Here is a 19,040-nt window from a genome sequence, read left to right as displayed (position 1 = left end):
GGAATCTGATATGGGCCATATATGTGCCTTGTAGCCTTTTGAAGTTAAATAATTTACCGTCAGTGAGGTAGCTGCCCTTGATGCCGTTTTCATCCTAGTTGAAGGTCTTGTACAGCACTGCTGCAAACATCATGCTAAGAAGGACACACGTATGTATATACTCACACATGTGCACACATACACAAATAAAATAGTGCTGGTTTCTCCTCCCCACTCTCTGACATATGATCTTATATTTATTTGAGATGTGTACATACACATATATGCATATGTGTATGTGCATATAGATCTATGTGTGTGTGAATATACATACTTAGAGAGAAGAGAGAAGATATACACAGATATATATATATATTATATGTATATGTGTAGAGAGAGAAGAAAGAAAATATATACACATGTATATACATGATATTATATATGTATATAGAGAGCAGACATATACATAGATATATATTATTTATATATATATAGAGAGAGAGAGAGGAGGGGGTAGAGGAGACAGAGACAGAGACAGAGAGAGAGGGAGGAAGGGAGGGAGGGAGGGACGGACGGAGGGAGGGAGGTCTGTCCTGATAGAATGGAAGCTCCTTGAAGGCAGGTTCTGCTTCATTTTTCTGTCCCCAGTACTTAGTTCAGAGCTTGACACACAGAGGCAGTTAACAAAGGCTCATTTATTGACTGACTATTGACAAGTTCTTGCAGGTGGCCTCCCTCCATGGGGCAGCAGCTCATGTGACCTCTAAACTGACTGGGTGCGCCTGGCTCCATCCCATTTACCTGGAGAGCTCTGGAGCCACTCTGGAACCCTCTGGAACCACTGGAACCCTCACTGAGTTCACAGGGATCCCGACATTGACTAGTCTGGAAGTTTCATGAGGGGCAGAATCATTTCCATTTTTCCACATTCTATCCCCAGATCTAAGCATGGAGCTTTGCCTACAGGATCAATTCTTGCTGAATGACATTGAATTTAGGAGATGGAAATGGTGCATTTCTTTGCTGTGACTCCTAATGCTTGGTTATTCCTCTGACTCTAGGGCAGTGGCTTATCACCAGGGACCTACACCTTCAAAAGTGGAGTGGAAGAGTTACTGACCCGGACCATAAGCAAGCGTGGGCCCTATGATATTTTCTCAGGAGACCGGTCCTTGCCTATCGCCTATGGGCACTATGCCACTCAGGTCTGTACTCTGGGTAATTCAGTCCAGGGAATCCACATGAACAGGAGGGGAAGAGGGCTTTGCTCATTATCTCTAGAAATGCATCTCTCCTCAAAGTTGGTAAGCCCTGGCAGGAGTCTGGAGGGACTGAGGGGTCCCCCACCCCTTCTTTAGGCCTTGGTTATGGGCCCTAAGCAGATAACTACAATCAATTAGAAAGTCAGAGCTCAAAAGGACCTCAGAGCACGGAATGTTAGCAACAGGGTGGTATGCTGGAGTAAGGAGAGGCCTGGGTTCAAATCCTGCCTCTAATATTTACTAGTTGTGTGACCATGATCAAGTTACTCTGAGCTTTTGTTTCTCCATCAGTGAAATTTGATAACTCATGGGGAGGTTCTAAGGATCATGTGAGATTATATGAAGTGTGTGACAAACCTGCAAGTGCCCATCACTTATTGTTGTCATTACTGAATTCGAGATTGTCCCCCGTGCCCCACCCCAAGGCATCACATTCCACTTTTGGAGAACATTCATTGTTAGGAAGCTGAAATCAAGCCCCTGGGGTATGCCCTGGTGTCTAGAGCACAGGACCTTCAGTCAGGAACACTTGAGTTCAAATCCAACCTCAGACACTTACTAGCTCTGTGACCGTGGACAAGTCACTTAACACTGTTTGCCTCAGTTTCCTTACCTGTAAAATGGGGACAATAATAACGCCTCCCTCTTAGGGTTGTTGTGAGGAGCAAATGAGATGATATCTGTAAAGTGCTTTGCGAAATTTAAGGTGCTATCAAAATGTTAGCCATCATCATCACCATCATCACCACCACCACCATCATCATCATCATCATCATCATCATCATCATCATCATCACCATCACCATCATCATCATCACCATCACCATCATCACCATCATCATTATCATCATCACCATCATCACCACCATCATCACCATCATCATCACCATCACCATCACCATCATCATCATCACCACCACCATCATGACCATCACCACCATTACCATCATCACCACCACCATCATGACCATCACCACCATTACCATCATGACCATCACCACCATCACCATCACCACCACCACCATCACCATCACCATCACCACCACCACCATCACCATCACCATCACCATCACCACCATCATCATCATCATCATCATCATCATCATCATCATCATCATCATCATCATCAAGCTTGTCTCTTGACAGCTTTCATGTACTGGTTCGGGTTTTGCCCTCTGAGGACAAATGGAACAAGTCTTAATTCCTCTTCAGTGTGACATCCATTCAGATACTTAAAGAAAGGTACCATGCCTCCAGTTCCTTCAGGGGGTTACGTGGTAAGGTAGTGAGTGGTTGAGGCACCTACGTGGCATCCTTGTGCATAGAGCACTAGAAGACCTGAGTTCAAATTTGACTTCAGACACTTACTAGGTGTATGACCCTGGGAAAGTCACTTAACCTCTGTTTGCCTTAATCTACTAAAGAAGGAAATGGCAAACCACTCCAGTACCTTAGCCAAGAAAATCCTATGGACAGTATTGGCATGCCATGGTCCATGGCATCATGAAGAGTCAGACACAACTGAATGACTCAACAGGTGAGTAGGTTACAACTTTATTAGAAGTCAAAGCAACTGACTGCTAGATGACTGCTTTTCAGATGAGCTTAGGCATCACAAAGCCCTTTACTTGAATTATCTCATTTGATCCTCTCAAGGACCCCGTGAAGGATGTGCTATAATTATCTCCATTTTACAGATAATGGAACTGAGGCTGAGAAAGGTGGGATGGTTTTCCCAGGGTCACACAACTAGTAAGTGTCAGAGTCAGGATTTGAAATCCAGATCTTCCTGACTCCAAATCTAACACTCTATCCATTAAGCCACTTAATTACAAATGGTGTAAGATGTAGGTCTAAAAATAATTCCTGCCAGACTGTTTTCTAGTTTTCCCAAAACTTCTTACCAGCTAAGCGTTCCTTCCTAGGTAATTTTTTGTTTGCAGTTTATTGCACTTGGGTTATGGAGTTTAGTTATTTCTCATCTAGAATTTCTTCCATTGATCTACTTTCCAATTTTTACCCATTATAAAATTGTTTTGATGATCACTGCTTGATAATATAACTTGAGGTCTAGAATGCTATTCACTCTTCATTTCGGTTTTTTTTGTCTTTGCTTTCCTTGAAACAATGTTTTTGGATTCTTCAGATAAATTATGCTATTTTTTGTCTCAATCATTTGACTGCTATACCACTAAATCTGTAAATTAATTTGGATAGCATTATGATTTTTATTATATTGGTGTAGCTCACATGTGAGCTATGAACATGGAATATCCCTTTGATTGTTCAAGCCTCTATTTCTTTGGGAAGTCTTTTATGATTGTATCTATTCAGGTTTGGGGTATACCTTGGTAGGTTAACATCTTATTATTCAATCAGGTCCAAATGACCCCATTTGGGGTTTTCTTGGCAGAGATACTGGAGTAGTTTGCCACTTCCTTCTAGAGCTCATTTTACAGATGAGGAAACTGACTCAGAGTGAAGTGACTTGCCCAAGGTCACACAGCTAGTGTGTAGTAAGGGTCTGAAGCCAAATTTGAACTCAAAAAGTCTTCCTGACTCCAGGTCTGGCAGTCTGTGCACTATGGCACCACCTAACTTCCCTTGGTAGATTGACTGCTAGATATTTTAAAAATCATGTAACTATTTTGAAGGGGATTTCCCTGTCTCTTCTTCCCTCCTGGATTTTGTATTGCAATATAGAAATGTTGTTGGGTTTTGTGGGTTTATTTTGTAACCTACTACTTTAGTAAAGCTATTAATTGTTTCAGTTGGTTTATTTTCTAACTCTTTAGTATATTCTAAATAAGCCATTAAGTTATGAGCAGCTAGGGATAGGGCCAATTCTTCTTTTCCTATCTTTATGCCTTTAATTTCTTTCTTTTCTTATGTCTGTTGCTGACATTTTGAGATCTATGGCCAGTAGCAGCGGGGAAAAGGGACCTCATTGCTTTACCTCTATTTTTATTGGGACGGTGTATTTCCAAATTGCATGTAATGCCAGGTTTGGGTTTTAAAGAGATACTTATCATTTTATTTAAAAATCCTTCTATGCCCATATTTGTAAGGTTTTTGTCATAAATGAGGGTTGTCCGCTGTCAAAGCCTTTTTATGCACGTAGTCAATAAACGCCAGTGTCTTCTATTACCTCCAAGATCAAATAGAAAATTCTCTGTTTGGTTTGTAAAGCCCTTCCTATCTGTCCAGTCTTCTATACTTTAATTCCCCTCTGTATAATCTATGATACAGGGACACTGGTCTCCTGGCTGTTCTGCAGACATGGTGCTCAGTCCCCCAAATCTTCATGTTCTCTGGCTTCCGCTCCCTGCTCTCCTTCCTCATTCCTGCCTCCTGCCTACGAAGCAGTTATCGCTTTAGGCCAGGAAAGCCAGGAGGCGGAGAAGAGGAAGAAGAGTGTGGAAAGCAACCCTTGAAAATGCTAGAAGGAAGGGCACTGTTGGAAGATGGTGGAATAAGATGGGAAATTACCTGGGTCTCCCAAATTCCCCTCCAAACAATGTACCCTCAATTTGAATCTTAGAGGGGCAAAAACAATAAAAAGTTGGGGTAAAACAGTTGTCCAGCCTTAGGAAAGGTCTGACCTACAGGGCGGTGGTTTGGTCAGGGGTAAGAACAAGCCTTGGGGGCAGCTGTGTTCGTGGCAGCCTTAGTTTCTGATACTTTCACCCGGTTGATGGTTGGAGAGGGAGGAAAGGGTTGGGTGACTGTTCAGGGGAAGACTGGGTAGGGAACCTCTACTGGCACAACTTGAGACTCAGGTCTGTTCACAGGTGAGGAGGAGCAAGCACGTACCAGGTAAGGGTGGCTGAGTGGTGGGGCCCTGCTCCTGGTTCCAGAATGGAGAGGACTAGCTGCGGTCGCTCAGGAGAGTGAGTCTCTGGTTTTGGTTCCAGGGCAGAGGGACATACTGATGCTTGTGGTCTCAGGAAAATGGAGGCTTATGGGGCAAGTGACAGTGGATGTGGTGGCAGCAATGAGGTAGGCCCTGGTGGTGGTTCAGTGGTAGAGAGGGGCACTTGAGGTCACTCATAAACCAAGGCATGAGTTGGAAGAGTAGAGCCCACACCTGGCTTTGGATCATAGCACATTGGAAGAATCAAAAAGTCAAAGACAACCCATATAGAGTTCTGAAAACAACACGAAAAACCTGAAGCCTGAAACATTACCTCCCACACCCTAACATAAAGTTAACAATGCAGAAATAGGCAGTTAAAAAATGAATAAACAACAGAAAAATAACCTGACCATAGATAGTTACCACAGTGATAAAGAATAGCAGGATTTAAACTCAGAAGACAATGAAGTCAAAACAGCTACTTATAAAGCTTCAAAGTAAAATGTAAAATGGTCACAAACCCAAAAAGAGTTCTTGAAAGAGCTTTAAAAGAATCAAATAAGAGATATCAAGGAAAAAATGGGAAAAGAAATGAGTAATGCAAGAAAATCAAGAAAATTATGAAAAGAAAGTCAACCATTTGGAAGAAGAGATTAAGAAACTTACTGGAGAAAATAACTCCCTAATAATTAGAATTGTGCAAGAGGAAGCTAATGACTTCATAAGACATCAAGAAATAGTAAAACAAAATCAAAAGAATGAAAAAATGGAAGAGAACATGAAATATCTTATTGGAAAAACAACTGACCTGGAAAACAGATTGAGGAGACATAATATGAGAATGGTTGGACTACTTGAAAGTCATCATCAAAAGAGTCTAGACATTATACTTCAAGAAATTATTAAGAAAAAATGCCACGAAGTTTTAGAACTAGCAGGTAAAAGAGAAATAGAAAAAATCCATCAATTACCACCTGAAAGAGATCCCAAAATGAAAACTCACAGGAACATTAAAGGTAAGTTTCAAATCTCACAGGTCAAGGAGAAAATATCATGAACAACTCAAAATAAACAATTCAAATATTGTGGAGCTACAGATATGATAGCAGAAGATTTAGCAGTTTCTACATTAAAAGACTGAAGGGCATGGGATATGCTATTCTGAAGAGCAAAGGAGCTAGATTTGGAACCAAGAATAACTTACCCAGCAAAGCTTAGTATAATCCTGCAAAGGAAAAAATAAATATTTAATGAATTAAAGGACTTTCAAATATTCTTGAGGAAAAGACCAGAACTAAACAGAAAAATTTGACTTTCAAATACAAGAATCAGAAGAAACATAAGAAGGTAAACATGAAAGATTAATAATAAGGGATTTAATAAAGTTAAACTGTTTACTGTCTTAAATGGGGAACTGATATTTATAACTCTTAAGAATGCTATCATTGGGGGTGGCTAGGTGGCACAGTGAATAGAGCACCAGCCCGGGAGTCAGGAGGACCTGAGTTCAAATCTGGCCTCAGATACTTAACACAAAAACTAGCCATGTGATCTTGGGGAAGTCACTCAATCCCAATTGCCCTCCAAAAAGCAAAAAAAAAAAAGAATGCTATCATTGTTAGGGTAGTTAGAAAGAGTATACATTGATAGAAGAATGGTTTGAGTTATTATGATGAGAATATGATGGGATGGTCTTAAAATGAAATTGGGTAGGAAGAGGTAAAATGGAGCAAATTATTTCATACAAAAGAGGCATGAATGGAAGAACTTTTACAGTAGAGGTGAGGATGGAATGAAGAATGGGTAGTGTGGGAAACTTATTCTCATCAGAATTGAGTTTAAGAGGGAATAAATACATCTAGTCAGGTAGAAAAGTCGTCTTAACTTGCAGAGAAGTAGGAAGACAAAGACATAGGCTAAGAGAGAGACTCTTAGAAGGGTTTGCAGATTAGGGAGGCAGTGATCAGAAGTAAAGTCAAAGCTCCTCTGGGAGGAGGGAAAGAGAGAGAGAGAGAGAGAGTGAGTGAGGGAAATAGAGGGAAATACACTACTAGTAATTATAACTTTGAATGTGAATGGAATGAGCTCACCTATAAAACAGAAATGGATCAAAACCCACAACTTAACTATGTTGTTTACAAGAAACACATCTAAAAATGAGGGACACACATAGAGTAAAAATAAAGGGCTGGAGTACAATTTTTATGTTTCAGCTGAGTTTTTTTTTTTAAACAGGAGTAGCAAACATGGTTTCAGACAGAGGTAAAGCTAAAATAGATTTAATTAAAAGAGATAAGCAGGGAAATTATATTATGTTAAAAATGTACCACATATCATAGTAATATCAATACTAAACATATATGTACTAATGCTATAGTATCCAATTTCATAAAGGAAAAGCTAAATGAATTACAGGTGAAAAGAGAAAGCAAAACTATAATAGCAAGGAACTTTAACCTCTGCCTTTCAGAACCAGATACTTCTAGCCAAAAATTAAATAAGAAAGAAGTCAAGGAGATGAATAGAATCTTAGATAAGCTAGATGTGATAGCTATCTGGAGAGAACTGGATAGAAATAGAAAGGATTGTACCTTTTATCAGTGGTACAGGGCACCTTTACAAAAATTAATCACATATTAGGATATATAACCTTATAGTCAAATGCAGAAAAGCAGAAATATCAAATGCGTCCTTTTCAGATCATAATGGAATAAAAGTTAAATTTAAGAAAGGACCATGGAAACACAGATAAAAATTATTTGGAGACTAAATAACCTAATCTTGAAGAATGAGTGGATCAAAGAGTAACTCATAGAAACAATAAATAATTTTATTAAAGAGAATGGTCATAATAAGACAACATACCAAAACATATAGGCTGCAGCAAAAGCAGTAATCAGAGGAAAATTTATATCTCTAAATGTTTATATTAGTAAAATAGAGAAAAAACAGACTGATAAATTGGGAATGCAATTAAAAAATCAAAGAAAAAGAACAAATTAAAAATTCCCAGTTAAATGCCAAATTGGAAATCCTGAAAATTAAAGTTAAGATTAATAAAATTGAATGTAAGAAAACCATTGAATTAATAAATAAAACTAGGAGCTGGTTTTATGAGAAACAAAATTAGTAAAATCCACTGGTTAATATGATTTTTAAAAAAGAAAAGGAAAAAACCAAATCATTAGTATCCAAAATGAAAAGGGTGAATATACCACTAATGAAGACAGAATGAAAGTAATTATTAGGAGTTATTTTTTCCAATTAAATGCCAATAAATTTAACAATTTAAGTGAAATGGAAGAATATTTACAAAAATATGAACTGCCTAGATTGACAGAAGAGGAAAGAGAATATCTAAATCTATTTTAGAAAAAGAAAGAGAGCAAACCATAAATGAACATTCTAAGAAAAAAGCATTTGGACAAGATGGATTTACAAGTAAATTCTACCAAACATTTAAAGATAAACTAATTACAATATTAAATAATTTGGAATAATAGGTAAAGGAGTCCTATCAGACTCCTTTTATGACACAAATATGGTGCTGATACCTAAACCAGGAAGAGCAAAAACAGAAAGAAAATATAGGCCAATTCCCTTAATGAATATCGATGCAAAAATTTTAGATAAAATTTTATCAGAGAGATTACAGAAATATATCACAAAGATCATACTCTATGACTCTGTGGCATTTATACCAGGAATGCAGGACCGGTTCAATATTGGAAAAACAATTAGCATAATTTACCACATCAAGCAACTAAAATATCAACAAAAATCATGTCAGGATTTTGAGAGATGCAGAAAAAGCTTTTGACACAATACAACACTCATTCCTATAAAAAAAAAAAAAAAGCATTGAAAGCATTAGTATAAGTGGATTTTTCCTTAAAATGATAAAAGGCATCCACCAAAAAATTATCAGCTAGCTAATGAAATCAATAAGATCAGGAGTGAAACAAGAATCCCCATTATCACCAATATTATTCAATATTGTGTTAGAAATGTTAGCAATAGCAATAAGAGAATAAAAACAAATTAGAGGAATAAGAATGGGCAATGAAGGAATTAAACTATCTCCTTTTGTAGATAATATGATGGTATACTTTGAAAATCTTAGAGATTCAATTAAAGAATTAGTTGAAACAATTTTTTGCAACATTAACAGGATATAAAATAAAACCACATAACTTAGCAGCATTTCTATATGTCATCAATAAAAGCCTGCAATAAGAGAGAGTTATATATAAGATATAAGAGAGATTATATATAAGATATATATAAGAGAGTTATATATAAAATATAAGAGATTTCATTTAAAGTAAGTATAGACAATATAAAATACCTGGGATTATATCTGCCAAGACAAACCCATCAACCATATGAACATAATTATAAAACATTTTTATACAAATAAAGTCAGATTTATGTAATTGGAAAAATATTAATTGCTCATGGGTGGGCTGAGCCAATATAAAAAAAATGACAATTCTCCATAAACTAATATTTATTCAGTTCCAATCCATTTAAATTACCAAAAAATTATTTTATTAAGATGATGGGAAAAGTAGTAACAAAATTCATGTGGAAAACAAAAGGTCATTAATATCAAAAGGAATTAATGACAACAATATAAAGAAATAAGGTCTAGCAGTACTATATTTTAAACTGTATTACACAGTTATACAGTAATTATCAAACTATCTGGTACTGACTAAGAAACAGAATGCTGTGGATCAGTGAATAGAGGATATTAAATAACACATAGTAGTAAATTATTATAGTAACCTTGTGTTTGATAAATGTAAAGATCTAAGCTTTTGAGAAAAGAGCTCACTATTTGGTAAAAATTGCTGGAAAAGGGGCAGCCAGGTAGCACAGCGAGTAAGAGCACCAGCTCCAGTGTCGGGATGAGCTGGATCAAATCCAGGCTCAGATACTCCGTGCCACACCCAGAAACACCTGGCTGTGTAACCTTGAGCAAGTTACTTAACCCCAATTGCTTAAAAAAAAAATTGCTGGAAAAACTGGAAAATGGTCTGGAAGAAACTAGGTATACATCATTACATATTATACCATTTACCAAGATAAGGTCAGAATTAACGCAAGACCTAGATTTAAAGGGAGGTATCATAAGAGAATTCGAGGAACATGGAGTATATTACATTTCAGATTTATGGATAGGAGAAGAATTTATGAACAAGAGATAGCATTGTGGGATGTAAAATGGATAATTTTCATTACATTTAATTTAAAAGGTTTTATACAAATAAAACCAAAATAATCAAGATTAGAAGGAAAGCACAACATTGGGTGTGGGGGTTTATAGACCATTTCTCAGATAAAGGCCTCAGATCTCAAATGTATAGAGAACTGAGTTAAATTTACAAGAATATGAGTCATTCCCCAATTGATAAATGATCAAAGAATATGAACAGACAATTTTTGGAAGATAAAATCAGAGCTATATACAGTCATATGAAAAAATGCTCTAAATCATTATTGATTAGAGAAATGTAAATTAAAACAATATTTTGAGATACCATCTCACACCTATCAGATTGGCTAAAATGATAGGAGAAAAATAACAAATGTTGGAGAGGATGTAGAAAAATTGGGACATGAATACATTGTTGGTGGAACTGTGAACTGATGCAACCATTTTGGAGAGCGATCTGGAATTATGCCCAAATTGTCATAAAACTATGTATATCCTTTGATGCAACAATATCATTATTAGATCTGTTTCCCAAGGACATCAGGGAAAAAGGAAAAGAATCTTTATGTTTTAAAATATTTATAGCAGCTCTCTTTGTGATGGCAAAGAACTGGAAATTGCTGGGATGCCCATTAATTGGGGAATGTCTGAACAAGTTGTGATATATGATTGCGATGGAATACTACTGTGCTGTAAGAAATGAGGAGAAAAACACGGAGAGACTTGAATGAAATAATGAAGAGTGAAATAAGCAGAGCCAAGGGAACACTGTATACAGCTACAACACCGTTGTTTCAAGAGCGACTGTGAACGACCTATTCTGAGTAATATGATCATTCAAATCATCCACAAAGGACCTGTGAAGGAAGAAGCTATCCACTTTCAGAGAAAGAATTGAGATAGGGAAGTATATAGTGCGTGGTTTCACATATATATCCGTGTCAAATGTTGGCCTTCTCTAATGTGGGATTGGAAGGGAGAGAGGAAGACAACTAAGAACTCCAAATACAACAACAACAAATAAATAAATAAGAAAATGCTAGGGAATAGAAAACCAAAGCTGAGAAACAGGTAGGAGGCATGTTCTGGATCACAGATTATGTAGAGGATAGTTAAGGTGTAAGAAGATTGAAAAGGTAGGGGGAGAATAGAGCATTGACCCTGAAGTCAGGAGGACCCAAGTTCAAATATGGCCTCAGACACTTAACACTTACTAGCCGTGTGACCTTGGGCAAGTCACTTAACCCCAAATTGCCCTCCAAAACGCAAAGAAAAGAAAAGGTAGGGGGATACCAGGTGACTAAGGGCTTTAAACTCCAAACAGGATTTTATATTTGATCTTGGAGGTGACCAGGAGTCACTGGAGGTGACTGGGCAGGTCGTGGTCAGACCTTTGAACTTTGGGAACACTGTGGTCCGGGATCATATTCTTAGAAAAAATAGTTGAAACTGTTGAAGCCTCCGAGAAAGAAAATGTAGAAAGAGGAGAGAAGGGAGTCCAGGACATCCCCAACATTGTGGCCTTTGAATTCTATCCAGTTATGTTTTTCATCTTCTCCATTTATGGTTCTCATCACATTCCCACTGGAGGGAAGGGTGTCCTTTATTTCTTTATTGTAATTTCTTGGCATTATTCTTGGGCCCTAGAAAAAAAAGCCATTTGAGATGTTCTCATTCAAGAGTTTTGTGGACGAATTGAATTCGAATTCTAGGAAGAAACATGGAGTCTTTGGAAAGCTGTCTCGGACCCCAACAGTGCCCACTGAAAGGATATACTGTTCTACTCTCAGCCAGTGGCCCATCAAACAGGTCAGTGGTCTCTGTGCCTGAAGGTCTTCTCCTTCTTTCCCAGACTAGGGTGGTAACACCTTCCCTCATCAATTAAGTCCATGCTTGATCCCTCCAGTGACTTAGGAGGGATAGTGAGAACTGGAAGAGAAATAGGGACTTTAGTCCCAAATCTGCCACAGACTTATTGTATGACCTGGAGCAGAGCCCCTCATCTCTGATTTTTAGTTTCTTCCTCTGAAATGAAGGGACTGGACCACATCAGGGGTCAGCAGCTTTTCAAGGAAAGCAATATGATCGGAGGAACACTGAATTTGGAGTCAAAGGACCTGGGTTCAAACCCTTGTGTGACCTTGGGCAAGTCACTTAACTTCCAAGTTTTCTCATTTGTAAAATGCAAATGGTCTGTAAAACCCCTTCTGGTTCTAAATTTCTGAGCTCTTGATACGAAGATCCATTTTCTGAAATGTTTGTACACCATAACTTTTTTTTTTATTAAACTTTAATTTATTAATTTGTTTGTTTCCTTTTAGTTTACAGGATTCAATTCCACAATTCCTTGAGTTTCACATTTTGTCCCCCTCCCTCCCCTCCCCCCCATGGCGGCTTATTATCAAGTATAGGATCTGTAAATACTTTCACATTATACAATGGTCAGGTTATAAGGATGGATTGTACCAGCTGGAATGAAAAATGGTAAAGAGGACATAAAATCAAATAAGAGAACGAAAAAGATCAGGTGTTTTGCTTCCACCTGGATATAAATTTAGTTCTTTCTAGTTCTTTCTCTGGATGCACGTTTTTCTCTCCATCATGCGTCTTTTGGGATTGACTTATATCCCTGCATTGTTGAGAAGAGTCCAGTCTATCAAAGCTGGTCATCACACATGCGTTGTGTCTGTAATTGGTACACCATAACTTTTTGAGGAGCCATACACACAGTCTATTTTTAGATACATAGGTGCATTTGTCAATCGGTTTCAAAAGATATGATAGCAATCACAATAATAATAATAGCTAACATTTATAGAAGCACCTACTATGTGCACGCACTGTGCTAAATACTTTATAAATATTATCTCATCTGATCCTCACAACAACCGTGAGAGGCGGCTGCTATTATTATCACCCCCATTTCATGGTTGAGGAAACTGAGTCAGGCAGAGGTTAAATGACTTGACCAGGGGCACATAGTGCCTGAGGCTGGATTTGAATTCAGGATTTCCTGACTATACCACTTAGTTGCCTAGCAATGTCATCTACTCTGGTTTGTACATTTTTATTCTCTAAACAAATATGCTACTGAGGGAAAGCATGACCTAATGGATGAAAGACTGGCTTTGGACCTAGGCAGACCTGGGTTCAAGGTCAGCTTCTGATTGGTACCTTCTGACTATGGGCAAGTCTTTTTATTTTCCCAGTGCCTGGGGCTGCTCCCTAAGCTTGTAAATTACTTGTAAATTATGGAGGAGTTGGTGTTCTCCATCACTGGAGCCATTTTCCACACAAGACATGCCCCAAGATGGTGAAATCAGAGGTCCAGACCTCCAGCCCAGTCCTTCTGATCCCTTCCTCCACCCCTATTAGGCGTCACATCAGCCAAAGAATTATTATTGTTTGCACCTGGTAGGGACTGATTAAAATTCATGTTGTCCCAGGGACTTGAAGGAGGGCCCTGGGGGTCACCATTAATAGACTGGGTTTGGCCGAAGAACCAGTGAGCTCTTAATTTGAAAGGCAGGCCCAGCCTTGGCCAGAGAGCATGAGTCAAGGAGCAGGAGAAAAGCAGGGAGGGGACCTGGCAGCCCCCAGCTGGGAGGAGCTCCCCTCAGTCCACCAGCTGGGAGGGTCCTCTTTGAGTGAATTAATCTTGATACCTAAATGCAAAACTCCATGGCCTTTACCTTGCTGTGTAACTGCAGTCAGTGCCCACTTCTCTGCTTGGGTCTGGGTCTGGGTGTTTCTCTCTATCTGTCTGCCTCTCCCCCTCCCTCTATTCCTCCCTCCCTTCTTCCTCTTTCTTTTTCCTCCCCGTCTTTCCCCCCTCCTCTCTCCCTCCTCTCCTTTTTCTTCCTCCTCCTCTCTTCCCTCTCTCTCCTCTTCTCTCTCTCTCTCTGTATCTATCACTCAAAAGCTTGGCAAATTGCTTTACATGCATTATTATCTCGTTCAATTCTCGCAGCAGCTTTGTGAGCTGAATATCACTTGCATTATTACTACTCATACCTCTTTAGATGAAGATGCTGAGTCAGGAAAGCTAACTTTCTCGCGGGTGATCACCCAGCTAGACGTGAGAGGTCTTTCTGAACCCAAGCCCAGCACTCTCTACTCCACCATACTGTGCTGTAATCTCCCAGTTTCTCAGGCCATGCCGGGTAATTCTTTGCAGAGTTCATCTTGTCACCTGACCAGAAGAAGCCAAAAACAGAAACAAAAAAATAAAAAGACCAAACTCCGCGTCAAAGCCTTCCCCTCCTTCCTCGAAGTGATCTTTTTGATCATTTCTTTTACTTAGAAAAATAGGTTTTTATTGATATAGTTCGTTTTCACATCCCTTGGATGTCCCCCTCTATCCCTCTCCTCCTGAATCCCGAGCCATGCTGTCTGGGCTTCCTCTGACAGTACCATCTGTGCCCAGGCAAATCCTGCCAGAATGGGCAGTAACCAGTCTTTCTTGGGTGGCTCTCCATGACCTCCTGGGTAAGGACCAAGATGGCAGGACTCTCCACTGTTATATCTGGTCCACCTCTCAGCAGAGAGAGAATCACCAACATATGGATTTCTCCTTAGCCTGACCATTGTTTGATCCAAAGAGATAACATATGTCAAAGGTTTTGCAAACCTTAAAGGCTCAATAAATGCTTGGTCTTGTTATTATCTGACACACAGTTGGTCTTTACTAAATGCTTGTTGATTGAGTCATGGTCCCACCTTAATTCCATGGAATACAAACATGGGCTTCCTCCTCAGAGGCCCCAGAGGGGCCTTCTCTAGAAAAAGCCTCATTTTGTCCAGACAGCTATGCCCAGTTCTTATCTCTGCTCCCCCAACTCGTAAGAGGGCATCAGACCTAACATTCATATTCATAGCTGGCCTGGCAGTAGCCAGAGCTGGCCCTGGGGATTCTGTAACTGAGGGAGAAGCAGGCTTTTTTTTTTGGGGGGGGGGCATAATAAATTGGGAAGAGGGAGGGAGGGGAGGGAGCAGGACCAATTAGCAGGCAAAGATCCTCAGAGCTGATTCTGTTTAGAGTGAGGGTGCAACTTGGGGGAAGCTGACAGTTTAGGAGGCCCTCAGGTTGGGGAACTTGTGACTGTTGGGAGGGAGGAGAGAATGAGTATTGCTTCAGTTTCCTCCTTTATAAAATAAGGGGGTTGGACAAGATAACCTCAGGTCACTTCTGACTTTAAATCTATAACCTGGGGAGGGGCTTGTTCATGCCAGATTAAAATGGGGGCCACCAATCTGTTTCGAAGGATTCCCACAGGCCACACATTAACTTTGTTTTAAAAACGTCAGTGTTTTATTGTATTTTTACTTGTTTTGTTAAATACTTCCCAATTATATTTTAATCAGATTTGGACTGCCCCCAGGAATGTCCCAGGTTTGGGGGCAGTAGATGGGAAGCTGTCTCTGGAGTCAGGAAGGCCCAGGTTCTCTGTCACATCCCAGCTGTGACCTGGGAGGTCACTTCAGCTCCCATTCCTCCAGGCAGAAGCTGTCTGAAAGTATATGTTACTGAGAATGTGCCAACTGCATGTTGGTAGAGGGAGTTCCCAAATTCAGATGTTTCCTATTATCAGTAAAATCACAAGCCCAGTCCCTATGCCAATGTCCCTTGAGATACATTGCATTAGTGCTTTGAGACTGGAGATGAGGTGTGCTCTGGGTCTACAGACCTTCTCAGGGAGAGAGGTGGGCATTTCTTTGACTATGATGGCAGTTCACCATGGTCATAGTTCTGAGCCCCTGGTAGCCTGTGCCTTGGGAAGACAGCACCACAAGAAAGAGGTTGGAGGATATTTGAGGGTGGGCCTGTGCCATACCAGATCAAGGGCCCCAGAAAGACGAGCCCCCAGTTTCTCATCTATAAAGTAGAGACCACTGTCTGTGAGCCTCAGTTTCCCCATCCATAAAATGGTCATCATTATACTTGTGCTTTCCATCTCTCAGAGCTGTTGTGAGCAAACTTCTCTATAGACTGGCATGTTATACATCTAGGATGGGCCATGAGCAGGACTTGTTCTCACCATTATCAGGCCACCTGCTAACTCTATGTTCTCCCATGCCCCTAGCTCTCTGTGGCTGTCCAATGGAGGAGGTGGGTGGGTGAGGAAACTTGCCCAGAGGGAGGAGGGACAAGGGAGGAGGGAGGGGAAGAGTCCTCCCGAGACCTTCTGCCTGGCTTCCCCAATCATTTCTCCTTTCTAGAGTAACCTGGGCCCAGGCTCCTACAACCCTAAGCTTATGCCAGGGTATGAGTTAAGCAACCAGTACCCATTTGGTTCTTCTTCTAAGAGGGTGGACCTGAAATCCTACCTGAATTTTGTTGGAAACACAGTAAGTAGGGATTACGTTGGGGAGGGTGGAGAAGGAGAAGGTTAAAGTTGCTATGACCAGTACTTAAAATAAGGAGGGGTGAGGCAGTAGGATGCCATCCCACTATCTCCAATCTGGACCTGTGTTTAAGCCATCCCATGCCCTTTTAAGGGGAATAAAAACCCCAACCATCTATCTCACTCTCTCATTTCTACAAGGGAAACCAAACATCAACCACTCATCTTCTTATGTTAATGACAGAGAGAAAAGTAGTTGGGAGCCTTTCTGAACCCATTGCCAAGGGACCCCACCATTAATTCACTGATCTACAGTGGTCAGGAAATAAGGATGTGGGATGGTTGGTGTATTGAATGGTCCTTTGCAAAAGTAAAGAAGTTGGAATCGTAGTTGAGTTATCGTTTGTGGTCCACTAAACGTTTACTGATTGAGTATCTGTTATATAGAAGAGGGTTTGGACTTTTCCTGCTGGGCCTTGGAGGGCAGAACTAGAAACAATGCATGAAAATTGCAAAGAGTAAGTCCATTAATAAACATTTGTTAAGCACCAATTGTATTCCCGTCACTGTGCTAAGTTCCAGAAATTCAAAAAGAGGCAAAAGGCACTCTCTCCTCTCAAGGAATTTACAATCTAAAGGAGGAGATAACATGCAAACAAATATAGACAAAGCTTACTATAGACAGCATAAATAAAAAATAATTAAGAGAGGGAAGGCCCTAGAATGAAGAGGGGTTGAGGAGGCTTCCTGTGGAAGGTGGGATTTTAGAAAGTTAGACAAGCTTGGTGCCTCCAAATGAAATAACAACCATGGGAAGACCTTTAATAGGTCGACTGGCACACCTGTTCTGTGAGATCCCATCCCCCCAGTCCCACCAGAATATCCATTGCTCCCTGTTCTGCCTCTGGGGCCAAACAGTGGCCAGAAGAGGTGTTCTCCCCTCTGAGTTCTCTCAAAATCTCAGAATCTGTCATTCTGGGGAACTCTCCACTGGCGAGTCTAGACATCCAACAACTTGGCAGACGCCTGTTTTTGTCTTGCTCCCTTTAGAACCCAGTGGGTGTTGGACGCTACAACAACACAAAACATGAGGCCAGTGATAGACAGCAACGGTACCGGTCTCTCTACCTGTCCAAACCTGACCGCTTTCCATGTGAAAACCACATGAAGGAATCCATCCTACAGTAAGTAAAGCCCAGAGCCTCTGGGAATTAGAGCCTGGGTACTGGGGTAGGTATACTGAGGATGAATGGATGGATTGGGAGGTCTGGGTTTCCAAAATCAGCTTTCAGGAAGGATAATTGAAGTCATATAATGTTAGACCAGCAAGGAACCTTTCAAGAACATAGATCATCAGAGCTATAAGTCAAAAGATCACCCAGTCTAACCTTCTTATTTTATATTTGAAGAACTGAGACCCAGAGAGGTTGTACAACTTTGACAACGTGATCCTAGGACTCAGGTCTCCCGACTCCAAGGCCAATTGCTCTGTCCTTTATGGCACACTTCTAAGTCGTGCAGACATTGTTGAGTGAGAGATCTGGACATTTTTGTGGGCACTGGAAAGCATCTCATTTCTTTTCCCTACAGACTGAGGAAACAGAACATTGAGGTTGTTACAATCGTATAGAAACTAAAAATCAGTAGATTTAAGTGAAAGTGTATGAGTCAGTCTAGCAAGATTTATGAAGTACCTGAGTTTTATAACATCTCATTGGGTGGTTAAGGTGCCTTTATGTTTTTCTAGTTCTCACCTTAGCTTTTTCTTTCTTTTGAATTCTCTGCCTAAAGTTGTTCTTGGTTTTAGAGGTGAGGATCTACAGTACTCATAGTATCAGGGTCCCCTGACCTCTGACTGCAAGAGTCCTACAAGTAGGAGAGTAAGGAAGAGCTCAGAAGATGTTGTCAAGTACTCAGCTTTGAGGGTCCTTCTGCATAACACTTCAGATTACAGTGCAGTTTAATTCAGAAGGTTTCCCCAGGAACACACACAGAGCAAAGGGGATCATAGCCATAGACATAGACATGGACACAGACATAGACATAGACATAGACAGAGAAGAGACATAGACATAGACATAGAATAGACACCGACACAGACATAGACATAGAATAGACACTGACACAGACACTGACATAGACACAGACACAGAAATAGACAGTCATAGACACAGACACAGATACAGACATAGACATAGACATAGACATAGACATAGACATAGAATAGACACCGACATAGACACTAACATAGACATAGACACAGAAGTGGACATAGTCATAGACACAGACACAGATATAGACACAGACACAAACATAGACACAGACACAGATATAGACACAGACACTGACACAGACACAGAAATAGACATAGACACAGA

General features: G+C 40.1%; 1 protein-coding gene across 1 annotated transcript in view; it reads left to right on the top strand.

The window, feature by feature from the left end:
- The window catches only part of LOC138164747 (ciliary microtubule-associated protein 2-like), a 46,751-nt gene that overhangs the window by 17,121 nt on the left and 10,590 nt on the right, over nt 1-19,040 (top strand). The window contains exons 6-9 of the mRNA XM_069092712.1: nt 1,041-1,184; nt 11,966-12,127; nt 16,538-16,666; nt 17,713-17,846. Coding sequence (XP_068948813.1) covers nt 1,041-1,184; nt 11,966-12,127; nt 16,538-16,666; nt 17,713-17,846 — 569 coding nt within the window. The remainder of the gene's footprint in view (nt 1-1,040; nt 1,185-11,965; nt 12,128-16,537; nt 16,667-17,712; nt 17,847-19,040) is intronic.

This window comes from Petaurus breviceps, unplaced genomic scaffold (assembly GCF_028583685.1).
Source record: "Petaurus breviceps papuanus isolate PSGF00001 unplaced genomic scaffold, PetGlider_PUasm1.0 207, whole genome shotgun sequence".
Taxonomy (NCBI): Eukaryota; Metazoa; Chordata; class Mammalia; order Diprotodontia; family Petauridae; genus Petaurus; species Petaurus breviceps.
This window is presented reverse-complemented; position numbering and strand designations above follow the sequence as displayed.